Source organism: Quercus suber, unplaced genomic scaffold (assembly GCF_002906115.3).
Source record: "Quercus suber isolate HL8 unplaced genomic scaffold, Cork oak 2.0 scaffold_61, whole genome shotgun sequence".
In the NCBI taxonomy this organism is placed as follows: Eukaryota; Viridiplantae; Streptophyta; class Magnoliopsida; order Fagales; family Fagaceae; genus Quercus; species Quercus suber.
The window spans coordinates 1,806,370-1,819,438 of record NW_027069526.1 but is presented as its reverse complement, the minus strand read 5'-3'; the positions used below and the strand labels follow the sequence as shown (position 1 = coordinate 1,819,438).

The 13,069-nt window shown below is 36.4% G+C and overlaps 1 protein-coding gene across 1 annotated transcript; it reads right to left on the bottom strand.

The window, feature by feature from the left end:
* Positions 1-10,944: 10,944 nt before the first annotated feature.
* On the bottom strand, positions 10,945-12,546 carry LOC111991593 (glutathione transferase GST 23). Its single transcript, XM_024023377.2, has 2 exons — positions 12,158-12,546; positions 10,945-11,577 (listed from the first exon to the last, which is right to left on the bottom strand). The coding sequence occupies exons 1-2, from the start codon at positions 12,470-12,472 to the stop codon at positions 11,218-11,220; spliced, it is 675 nt and encodes a 224-aa protein (XP_023879145.1). The 5' UTR covers positions 12,473-12,546; the 3' UTR covers positions 10,945-11,217.
* Between the last annotated feature and the right edge of the window lie 523 nt (positions 12,547-13,069).

The following is a 13,069-nucleotide window of genomic DNA, read 5'->3' as shown; positions in this document are numbered from 1 at the left end:
ACGGATTGGCCGCTTGCTTCTTCTTGGTCCATTGAGGATTCTTGAGACTTGGTAGGCTTGAACCTTGACTATGATTTTGATCTTTTTTTGCTTGAAATGGCTTGACCTTACACTTGGAAGGCTTGAACCTTGATTATGATCTTTTGGTATTTGCTTGAAATGGCTTGACCTTACACTTGGAAGGCATGCATCTTGTGAGCTCTTGTCCTCAATGTTGTTCATGCATATACACCTTTGATGGGATCAAGTGTTGGGCTTAGACTCATTCAAGAAACAAATTAGGCTTCCATTTCAAGTAGAGTTCATCATAAGCTTTTGAGCTTGAATTCATTCACAACATACAAGGTTCAAACAATCATGATAAGCTCAAGTGTTGAACTTGAGTCATCATGGTTCAAAAAACAACCAAACACATGCGTAAGGAAATGCAATTTACATGGACCAACCTAAAGGTAGGTTTTATAGGTCATTAAAACATGGGTAGAAGGTAGGTTAAAAGTCCCCATAAGCTAGGACATCGTACCTCCCAACTTGTGATGCCAGGAGTATTGCGTTGGTCTGAACGGTACAGTTTGTCCTTACATAGCACCATAGCAATCTTTGTCACGGTGGGTGGTAAGTTCACTGCTAGGTACATGACTCTTAGGAAGACTACAATCTATGGCTAATACTACTGGGCTTTCAGGCTTGCACACAAATAAAATAAATTTTATTCAAGCAAATGACTCATGACATGCAATAGAATGACATATTATACATATTATTTGCAAAAGAGTAATAAACAAACAATGACATGGTTGGTCACCGTAACTTAATTGAAGCTTAGCCCTCAATATCCCTAGTGGAGTCACCACTGAGAGACCGCGCCCTCGCTTGTTTTGGTGTTTAGTGTTGGGCCAAACCCATGTAAATGGGTGGAGTCATGTTATTGCTTCTCAAAATGGAGGTTTGACTGATTATATTTTCCCCTTTAGATTAAGGGTTTTACAATGGAGTCGCCACTTAATTAATTATTGGAATAAATAAGAAAACCAAAATTGAAAAATTCCTTATTTTATTAATTTGCAAATGAATTTACATTAATCATAAAAAAAATTACATGGCTTTGGTCCTAGATACAATCTAAGATAAAATACATGGCTTTGTTTCCTAGTTACAATCTAAAAATTGAAAATTACATGGATAAGCATTGATCTATCAATCCTTGATCTAAGCCTGGAGGCTATGTTACAAGATGGGAAGATTTTAGGCACCCATCTTGCCTCGTGAAACTGGTCTTCTAGATTATGGTGGCCAACATTCATATCATATTATCTAATATGTTATCAATCAATTTGCATGTTGAATTTAATGTGTGTGCTTGTGATAAACCTTAATTCAATTTATTAAGCTTTACATTTGGATTGAAAAATAAATTCTAGTGAATGTGTGTGGATGGTGATATCCTAAATTCAAGGATTTGAGAGAATTATGAAACAAACATGTTTTCATATTTTTGATGTGGAACAACCAAGAACATGTGAAGAACACATATGAACATTTAAACATATTCAAAGAAATTAAACAAACACTAGCATGCTCTAATCCTAATCTCATCATAATAATATGAAAAACAAGTTGGGGTCAGGGATTATACCTGCATGCAAGATCCACGCGGTGGAGGAGGAGACTCTTGATAGAGGTCCTAAGGTGGAGTAGAAAAGAAGAACTAGGAGAGAGAAATGAGTCCCACTTAATACCTTGAGTCTTAGGAAGATCAAGATATGACAAGACTACTCTACTTCAATAGAACTTAAGAGAGGAGAAAAGAGAGGGGTTTTTTGTGTCTTGGAATGGAGGAGAGGGGGTTTATATAGTAGTGGTGGAAGGTCATTTAATGAGGGTTGACAAAGGATCAAAAATAATCATGAACCTGGACCTTATTTTAAACTTTGAGGAAATTTGCTACATTAAATGTAAAGATTGGTAGGAGTGATGAGCAAGCAAAATTCAGTTTTTCCGTAGCTACTGTAACAGCTTGAAGAGCTAAATTCAAAAAATCATATCTTACTCAATTCTGATCAGAATTGTCTCGTCCTTGTGCTCAAATTATAGCTCTGAATGTCTAGTTTCTAGGAAAATTAACTTCATTCACAGCTTAATTAAGTGTGTGCAACCTTATCATAAAATGTAGTCCTAGCCAATCAAACTATGACACGTTATTAATCTCAAATTGATTATAATTATAACAAATTGGAATTAATTTTTCATAATTACATATAGTCGAACTCAATTTATGATAGCGCATCTCAACCATTAAAACTTGATTTGATAATAACTTTCAATCTGACGGTCCGATTAGAGTTTATGATTAATCGATTTTATCATTACAACATCAAGGTCATTTTGATGAAATGAAATTAAGGATCTAATGGCCACAATTAAGATGCCTATTTCCAAGATGAAATTACCCTTTTACCCTCTATGTGAGGTTAAATGAGGGTTGCAAAATGGAGTGTCAACAGAATACCCCTCATTGATTGAGCTTGAAAAGCAAATTTCAATGAATGAAAAAAGACACCAAACTTTGCAGTCAATATTTAACCATGGTGAATGTATGATGAATGCAGATCAAAATGTGGACCGAATCTCGGGGAGATTGCCTACGTACCCCTTGGTGGAAGGATCAGGTCCAAATGTAATTCATGCATGCTTTTTTTTTTTTTTTTTTTTTTTGAATGAGTATAAGACATGCTTACCTAAGGTCAAGAAAATATGGAGATCCTACACCGAAGAAACATTTGGAAGTGTTCAAGTGAAGCCTATGCTTCCTTAGGACTGTAAAAACTTCATCTAGATCAGTCACATGCTCCAACACCTTCTTACTTTTCACCACCATATCATCAATTTAGGCCTCTACATTTTTACCCAACTGATCTTCAAACATCCTTGTCACCATTCTTTGGTATGTGGATCCAGCATTCTTCAAGCCGAAGGGCGTTACCCGATAATGATAATTCCCTGTTGGGGGTAAGGAAGGCAGTTTTCTCTTGATCTGACAGTGCCAACGGGATCTGATGATAACCTTGGAAAGCGTCAAGGAAGCTCATTCTGGGGTGGCCAAATGTTGCATCAACAAGTTGGTCTATCCTCGGAACAGGGAATGCATCTTTGGGGCATGCCTTATTAAGATCTATGAAATAAACACACACTCTCCATTTCCCAGATTTTTTCTTGACAACTACCATGTTAGCCCACCACTCTAGTTAAAACACCTCTTTGATAGTCCCAGCCTACTTAAGCTTGCAGACATCTTCCTTAACCACATCCGTGTGTTCCTTGGAAGACTGCCGAGGTTATTGTTTCCTTGGGATTACCCTTGGGTTTACATTTAGACTATGGCATATGAATTCTGGATCAACTCCAGGGGCTTCATATGCATTACAAGTGAAAACAACTAGGTTTGTCCTTAAAAAGTTCACTAATTCCTCTTTCTCATCTGGTGGGAGCTCAGTCCTAATTTGGAAATACCTCTCCTCGTCTTCTCCAATGACAATCTTATCCAATCCTTCACATGATACTGAGGAATCCGAAGGGGCTAGTAGGGCGGGCACTAATTGATATGAGGTAGGAGTTGGCTTCGATGAGCCAATTTCAGATGCTTGGTGCCTGATTTCTGCCACCATACACTGCCTAGCTACTGCCTGGCATCCCAACAACTCACCAACGCCTTCCTTGGTAGGATACTTCAACTTTACATACAGAGTTGAATATACAGCCCCCACAGGTAACTTGATCATGCCCCTAGGAACAATGGTCTTTCCATCAAATCTGACCAAGGGTGTGTCATATTTACTAAGGTCTTCGGGCTTGAGTCCTAGGCCTTTGTACGAGTTTGAATACATGATCTCAGCCCCGCTTTCCTGATTAATCATTACCCTCTTGACATCGAATCCCGCTATTTGTAAGGTTACTACTAGTGCGTCATCATAGGGCTGAATCATTCCCTCCTTATCAGCCTTGAAGAACCCTAGGATTGGCTGGTCCTGTAGCTTGAATTTTTTAAGTAGCCCACCTTCCTCATCCACCTTTGACTATGGAGATATCATCATCACCCTACTAACAAAGCTGGGATCTTTTCTTGGTGCCGCAAAAATGACATTGATTGTTCCAAGGGAAGACCGAGGAACGTTGCTCCTCTGGGACCCTGTCGTGGGCTGTTTTCCTTGAGTGGCAGGCTGGTGCAAAAATTACTTCAGCTTCCCAGTTTTGACCAACTAGTCGAGGAAGAGCTGTAATGTCTTGCAATCCTCTGTAGTATGACCTCGATCCTGATGGTACTAACAATATAGATTTTGATTCCTTTTAGTGGAGTCTCCTCCCATTCTGTTAGGCCATTAAAAATATGGCTCATTATTGATCTTTTCCAGCACTCAGTAGATTGACTCCTTAAACACCGAATTCACCATTTGAGGTCCAGTGGGGTTGCAGTTTGCCTAATCAAAAAACTCTCTCCTCGGATAGGACGGTGTGTATCGGTTAGCTTGGTTATCTCTTCGATCAGGTGTAAAAACTTTAGTCTTCCCCTTACTCTGATTCTGATTGTCCTCAACCCTTTTGTGCTTTTCAATTCGGTCCATTAACTAGTGCATGCTCCGAGGAGACTTCATGGTAAAGGAGTTCCAAAGGTCGAAGTGTGTAGGGAGACCCACCTTAAAGGTTCTAACAGCTACATCTTCAAAACTCCCATCAATTTCATTGTAAAGCTCCTAGTATCTATCGAAATAGTTTTTGATGGTCTCTCCTTCTCTCATAGACATTGAGAGCAAAGAGTCTAAAGGTCTCGGGACTCAACTACATGTCATAAACCTTGCTCCAAATGCCCTCGTTAGCTCCTTAAAAGAGCCAATGGATCCCTCCTCTAAACCATCAAACCACCTCATAGCAACAGGGCTGATACTCGAGGGAAAGACTTTGCACATCAACGCCTTGTTCTTAGAGTGGATGGCCATCCTGTGATTAAAGTAGCTCACATGCTTAACAAGATCCGTCTTGCCATTATATATTGTAAAAGTGGGTTGAATGAAGCGGCAAGGGAGCTTAGCCTACTTAATGCGTCTAGTGAAGGGTGAGCATGATATTTGAAGGAAAGCCTTTCCCATGGCATCATTTCCCATGCTTCTTCACGACGGGGTCCTAGACCTCTTATAATGGTGCCTCTCGCCAGAAGTATATCAGGATGATGATGTGAAAGATTCACTAAATGGAGTTCTACTTCTTCGCCAGTAACTTCTATCATCCTCAGAGCTAAAACTCTGGCTTGGGGTAGAAGTCCTCTCCTCCTTTATCCGTGTCTTGCGATGGAGGCATTGGCATAACTGATTCACTTTCCTCTTAAGTTTATATACCTCCTTATCATGCGAGTTATGACTGGCATGGTGCTGTCCGGTATGCTCAGAATGCACAGATGGAGCTCTTTCATTACGGGTGTGGGCCATATCACAGTCCTTTCTCGTTCAAGATTCACAAATTGGTCCCTTCACTAAGACCAAACAGACTCCAAGGAACCGCTTCTTCTAGAGTTGGCCATAACAAGAAGGCTTTTACGTAAGGGTATCTAAGCGACGCCAATTGTGGCGGGCAAAAATAAGTCAAACTTACTTTTTTCCTCACACTATTAATTTATAGAGGTGGGATGCTAATCAACCTTTGATACCTTTATTTAAACATGTTTGATTAACTAAAACTGAAAGGGTCAACTCTAAGCATAAGAGTATAGGATGAAAGTTGGTCAAAAATCGCCTCGGGAGACTTATACTATGTTCTTTGGGTTTGATCCAAGGTGTTGATTACACTTATTCTTGGCTTTCAATTACACTCTTATGTTCTTCTTTCTTCCCTAATCTTTCATCCCCTTTTTACAAAGGTCTTTCCACCTTACATAGCCTCCTAGGTTGTATCTCAACCTTCCACTTGGAGGGTTTAGGTTTGTTTCCCTTGATACTTGTCCCATCAGGACTTCACTGGAAGGCTTCTACACCAAGTTGTAAGCTGTGATGACACTATTCAAGGGTTATTTCCTCATTAATGTGGCCAACTAAGTGAGTTCAGAGCATTGAATACAGAGGTGATGGGTGCTTTATCTGCACTCTTCCCTTCTTTGCTTGCTGACAAATCTTCCTCCTCTTCCTCAATTTATGCCCGATGGTCTTCAAAACTGGTCCTTGGATCTTCCAAAGACATAAGAGTATCCTCGTGGTCCTCGGGTATTATAGTTTCCCTAGGCTTATGATGTGTTATTTATATTTTTCCTAAGGGGGCGCTGTCAGTGTCTTCCAAGATCTATTTTTCTAATATTGGACCTCTCTCTTTTAACCCTATCCTCAGATTCTCGTCCTCCCACAAAATATATATATATATATATAAATGAAGTTCATGAAATGCCAAGGCCTAAAACAATAATAGGAAACCATCTACAAATTTCTCATTACAATAAATTTTGTAATCATAAAAGTGCATCTCGATTGATTAGAAATTTTTGAAATTGAAATTGACCAATCCGCAGTGGCGGCTCCACATATATTTCAGGGTGGTCACATGACCACCCTCACTTGCCAAAAATTTATATATATACTTGAAATTTTAAAAAAAAAAAAATTATATACTAAAATAACATATTTTGACCACCCTAATAATAATATTGAACACTTTGACTTGAGAATTACAAGAATTTGGGTTCAACAAAAATAAAAGTAATGTTGCATCCACAATATTTTCACAATAATTTCACTACAAATTGCAACTTCTAACTTGAGAAATAATATTGTAGTAAGTTGTTATTAATTTTAATTTGAGCGTAATACTAACATCACTTTTTTATCCATCAATATATAACAACTGGTCACATAAGATTTGTTATGAAAATGTTATGAGCATAGCATTACTTCATAAATAATTTTGGCCCTCCGAATATAATCATTAACCTCTTTTATAAACAATAATACTTCATGTATTTGCGCTTTTTTCTTTTTTTTGTGACATACATCCAAGTTATTTCTTTATTAGATTTTGTATAATTTAATTTTTTTAGTGACTGTTAGGGTACATTTTTTTTTTTACACCTAATTTTATTTAGGTACCACTTATTTATTTTCAAACACCACTAATAAGTTATTGGGCTTTCACAAATATTTTTTGCCATATTATTATGTTGACCACAAATATTTTATATCTTATTATCTAAATTGGGTCATGATATAAACTGTCACAAAAAAAAAAAAAAAAAAAATCAAAACTAACCCTACAAGCCCAATGCACTCATCCCATTCTATTTAAAGTCCAAGAATACTTATGATTGGCAATATTTGAAAATCTTATGATTCAAGTCCATGGCAAAACAATTTTATCAATGGAATTCAAATCCATAATCAAAGCTCATGGTTTAAACCCACGGCAATTTTATCAATAGAATTCAAATCCATGATCAAAGCCCACGATTTAAACCCATGGCAATTTATTTATCAAAAACCCAGTTCTCAGTAGCAATATCAAAAAAGCCTAGTTCTCACTGGCAATATTTAAAGCCCAATTCTCATTGACAACATCAAAAGCCCAATTCTCATTGGCAATATTAAAAACCCAAATCTCATTGGCAACATTAAAAGTCCAATTCTCATCGACAATATCAAAACACAATTCTCATTGGTAATATTAAAAGTCCAATTCACATTAGCAATATCAAAAACTCAATTCTCATTGACAACATCAAAAGCCCAATTTACGTTGGCACTATTAAAAAACTAAGCTAATTACTTGGCACTATTTTATCAAAAGCTCAAGGTAATAATACTTGGCAAAACACTATATCATAAGTATTTCGCTTAAAAGCCCAATGATGAAAAATGTTTTTAAGTTCTTAAACATTACTATATATTATAAGCACATGGAATCTTTGGCAATTATCTATTCTCAAAACCCATGGCAATCATCTTATAAAAGCCCATGGAAAGTTATGATTATTTATCGTAAAACCATGACATTTATTTATTTCATACCATATTATAAAACCATGGAATTTATATAATAAGAACCCATGGTCACTATTTATCTTATATCACAACATTCATAATATTTATTTCCAAAACTCATGATAATTATTTATCCTACAAGCCCATTATGATTATCTATAAAAAAAAACCCATAAGTATATCACATTATTCCATTATAGTGGTTGTTACCATATTTTATTTGAAACTCATAAATATTTCCTTTATTAAAACCCATGGTAAATATTATTCACAATAAACATTGGAGGTACTATTTAAAAGCCCCAAAGAAAATACCATTTACAAAATAATCCATGGCAAAAATTATGAAAAACTATACAAATTGTTATTTAAATCCCATGAAAATTAATACCCAAAAACCTATCATAAATATTTATTAAAGCTCATGAATACATTACATTTTTACTAATGACTAAAGCCCATATGGAATAAAAATTCATGACAATATATAGTAGCTTTGTCCATTTTGTAAGGCTCATAATGAGAAAGCAAAAGGATAGACCCAAATGGAAAGAACCACCAAGTCAGAGGCTCACCAAAGTACTCAGCCCTCATGGTCAAGCCTAACATGAAGTCTCAGCCAAAATAGCCCATGTGTGCAAACTGACCTAGCTAGAGAACTCCATTCAGTTCTGCCTTCCACTGGAGATCACCTCAAAAAGCAACTAAGCTCTCAAACCAAATTAGGAGCTGGCCACTTGTCCGATCAGCCTCTCTGCCACTGTCATTTCTGACGTGACCAGTACTAAGGGGTTGGGCTGACACCAAAATGCTGAAATGCAATAAATGTCATTCTTCCTTCCTAAGTTTCAGTTATTGCTAGAGGAAGCCATGACCAAATAATCCAAACTTCAGCAAACTAGTTTCTTTAGTACTAAAAATGTCTAAAACTAATTTATGAACAAGCCCATGAATTCCTAAAGGGCAAATATAGGGAAATATGGTTTGTAGGGCCTAAAAAGATCTCCAACAAAACTCCCTGAAGTAGGCTAAAAGCTTGACACCTAGCTTGGGGTGATAGCTCCTACTTCTTGAAGCTCAAATCTTAGTTGCAGCACCAAGATTCTACCTTAATACTTGCCTTAATCCCATTGGTTGAACGCAATCTCAGAAATCTTAGCATTTAATGCAAGATTACCCAAATATTCACCCATGTGTGATATTGCCCAAAGAAGCAAGGCAGCCCAAAAGCAAATCACATCATTTTGGCCAAATGCTAGGTTAGATACTCTAAATTTCAACTCCATCTGACATTACCCAAAGGAGACAAGCACTCAAAAGTTCATACTATTTTTGGCCAAATCTCATGATGGATATTCTGAAAATTCTCTTGCTAATCAGACCCAATGTTTTTTACTTTTGCTAATTGCTCCCTAAACTTCACTATAAAAGGAAAGTGTCATCTACTCACCAAGGGGGACGAAATCCTCTCAAAGTCTCCATCAATCTTGCTATTTTCAACCCTTAATTCAGAAATAAGTTTCTTTTTAGTTCATAAATGCCCATACCCATCAACTCACAAATATTCCTTCTCTTTTGTAACAAAACCCAACACCATAGAGGTCTCATGATTAGCTACAATGAGTCTCTCTCCACCTTGACCAAAAATAGCCAAGCATCTTTACCATTTTATTCCCACATCACCATATACATGCTCACCCACTCATATAAGAGTAGTTTCCATCATTTACCAAACATCCTTCCATATATTCCATCATGGGTATAAGAACCTTGGTTAATATTTGCTACACTAAGCTGGGGGTCTTTCTCTTCCTTCATTCCATCATAATTTTTCCTCTTTTACTTGTAATTATGAAGCCTTTAATCCTTGTTTATTGTTATTGTAATGAGGGTCATAATGTCTTGGATACTATAAAAGTTTTCCTTCATGTTGACTTAATAATAATGAGGAAATATATGATTTTTATTATGTAAATACATTTATTAGCTTATCAAACGTTACCACTGGAGGTCTGTTATATTCACTATTGGACCATTTTTCCTCTTGTGTACTTGTTATAATGAGCCTACTTTTATATTAACCGACTATGAAGGAAATGCATAATTTTTACCATACAAATACATTTATCAATTTTTCAAGCATCTACCACTGGACTATTATTTAAGCACCTATTCTTGTTTACGGTTAGATTATTATTTAAGCACTTATTGTGGTGGGCCATCCTTTGTGCTGGCTTATCTTTGCAATGGGTATTTTTTTAGGTTTTATTATAATCTTTGTTGGATACAATCTTGACCTTGAGCAAAATGGACATTTCACACTCACCAATAGCCTTTGGGCCATATTTCAAGCCCAAAGTCGAGTCTTGGTCTTGACTTTCCAAATATCATGTTAGCGAAGAAAAAAAAGGCTCCCAACAGTGACTACCCTAAAAAAATAAATAAATAATCTTACAGCCGCCTCCGTCATTCCCGCTCCACCCACCCCCAAAAAAAAAATGAAACTCTGGGCCTAGGGACAGAACACACCAAATGGGCCTAAAATCTTGTCTACCCTTTATGCTTCATAACATGGCTCATGTCGGCCATTGGCATGTCGCCTCTATAATCTCTATTGGGTTAGCTTTCCTTTTTTTTGAGATAAAAGATAGAAGTTTGTTCTTGATTCAATCCCCTCTACTTACGTTTGGCTGAGAAAAAAACAACCATGAGTGTATAGCACTAGCAGTACTATCATCCATCAGAATCATCACCCAATTAGAAATTATGTGGCACCGATTTGTTTCTTTTTTTTCGTGAGTGTTGTGCTTTGGAAGGTTATATTGATGTTAATGGCCCCTCGAGTTGTCATAATGATTTAGAAAAAGGATTTTTGGTTCTGTATTGTGCTTTGTGTTAACATGAGTTTGCTGGTTTTAGCTAAAAATCAAGCCAAGAATGAAGAAGCATGTAATGCAAATTTATTTCATTTGACAGGGCTTACACAATCAACAGTACAACACGTATTTTATTTGAAGTCTTCTAGCTAGCTAGATCCCTTCAAATATTAGACAAAATTCGTAAAGAACTGAACAAGCTTTCCACATAATTTCTGTGTCTCAAAGACAGTTGGACTACACCGAAGCATAATTAGAAAAATTCTTACATGACCAAACTAAAATGCATTACTTGCAAACATACCCAACACGTAGAACTAAACTGTAAATGAAAATCACTCCTGCTGGACAGCCGACCAGTTTTTGCTACGCTCATGAAAATAAACAAGCATTCTGTCCCTAGGTGGTAAATTGTGTTTGATCAGTCCGTGATTCAGAAAATTCTTCATCCATGCAATGGTGGCAGGAAATTTTGCAGGATCCACAATCTGCATGGACCCAACTTCCTCCCAAATAGGCAGCCAGTGAGCGATCCATCCCAGTGCAATGTCCAAATACCCAATGCTTTCCCCTCCAAAAAACTTTTTCCCTTTTATCACTACCTCTATCTTTTCCACAGCCTCTATGGCTAATTTTCGTGAATTCTCTTTTTTCTCTCCTAGGGAGCACAGAGCAGTCCATGCCGCATTCAAAAGCTGTCCCAAGAAACAGAAAATTTTGGATGATTAAAATTATGTGATGAAAGGATGAGTGAGTTGTTATGCATCAGCATATATGTGTGAAGTGTGATATCCATAAAATTTTGCGTTTCCTGTGCACTAATTTGGGAACATGATAATCTCTTTTAGTAAAGAAGAATGCTCGTAAAAGTGTAGGACCTGTAGGTTATATGAAGAAAAGATGAAATCGATTGAGTATTGTTAGACATACTTTTAATTTCCCATATTCTATCCATGTGTGATGGTAATTGGGTTTGTCCAATGTAAGCCATAGAAAAAAGAAAAAAGAAAAAAAGTTTTGTCCATTAATTGGTTCTGTCATTTTCTGTTCTGGTTGAAACTTAAAAGGTTAAAACACTACTCTCGAATCTCATTCAATTTCCAATTTTGTTTTTGATCTGCAAAACGTCAACAATGAATCAAAGGCACTTTTAAATTAAAACCAAAAAAAAAAAAAAAAAAGAGACTGGTATAGTTAAATATCATAATATTAGAAAGAAAATTAAAGAGCGCACAATTTCTCAAATAAGCTATATATAAAGCCAACAGGAATTACCTTCTCTTCTGCGAATTTAGCCCAAAATCGTGCTTGGGCTACTTCATAAGGATGTTGAGGCAGCAGTGGATTTTGTTTCCAGGTCTCATCGATGTATTCAAGAATGATGAATGATTCAAGGATGACTTTCCCGTCATGAATCAAGACTGGAACCTTTTTATGAACTGGGTTCAGCTCCAAAAGAAGAGAGCTCTTGTTGAAGATATCTTCTTCAATGTACTCATAATCAACACCCTTCAGCTTTAGAGCCCATTCAACCCTCCAGGCAAATGGGCTAGCCCAAAATGACAAAAGTTTCACCTCCTGCTTCGCCATTTTAGATTTAGGTGCGGTTTTGTGCACTAGGTTTTTTTTTTTCTTTTCGTTTTGATAAACAGGCTGAGGCTGCTAGTACTTATATATGTGTGTCTTCCCAGAGATTTTGAAAATTCAACATCGCAGCATGAATAATGAGACGCCAACTTTGACTAAATTAGAGGTCTGTCTAAATGTTGAATTTAGTCACCTACTCTTACTGGTTATTAAAAAAAAAAAAAAAAGTCACCTACTCGTACTTTTCATTGCTTTTTCCTATCATAATTTGTTTTACTCAATATTGTCAATTCCCTTTCGGAATGTGCAATGGAATAAAATATTTTGATATCAATCTACTCAAAATCGAGGTAACGTGCCTTGTCTTTCAATTACATTTTTTAAGACTTTAATGTTATATATATTCAAAAAATGATGATACTTAATATATTTATTTAAATATTAATGATAAGATAAATCCAATTCACTCATTATTAACTGAATGGATAAGATTTTGACAACTGAAAATAAAATTACCTTACGAAAGTGAAAAGCTTTTAAACCCTTTTTTTTTTTTTTTTTTGGAAAAGAAGCTTTTAAACCCTTAATTAAAACATATAC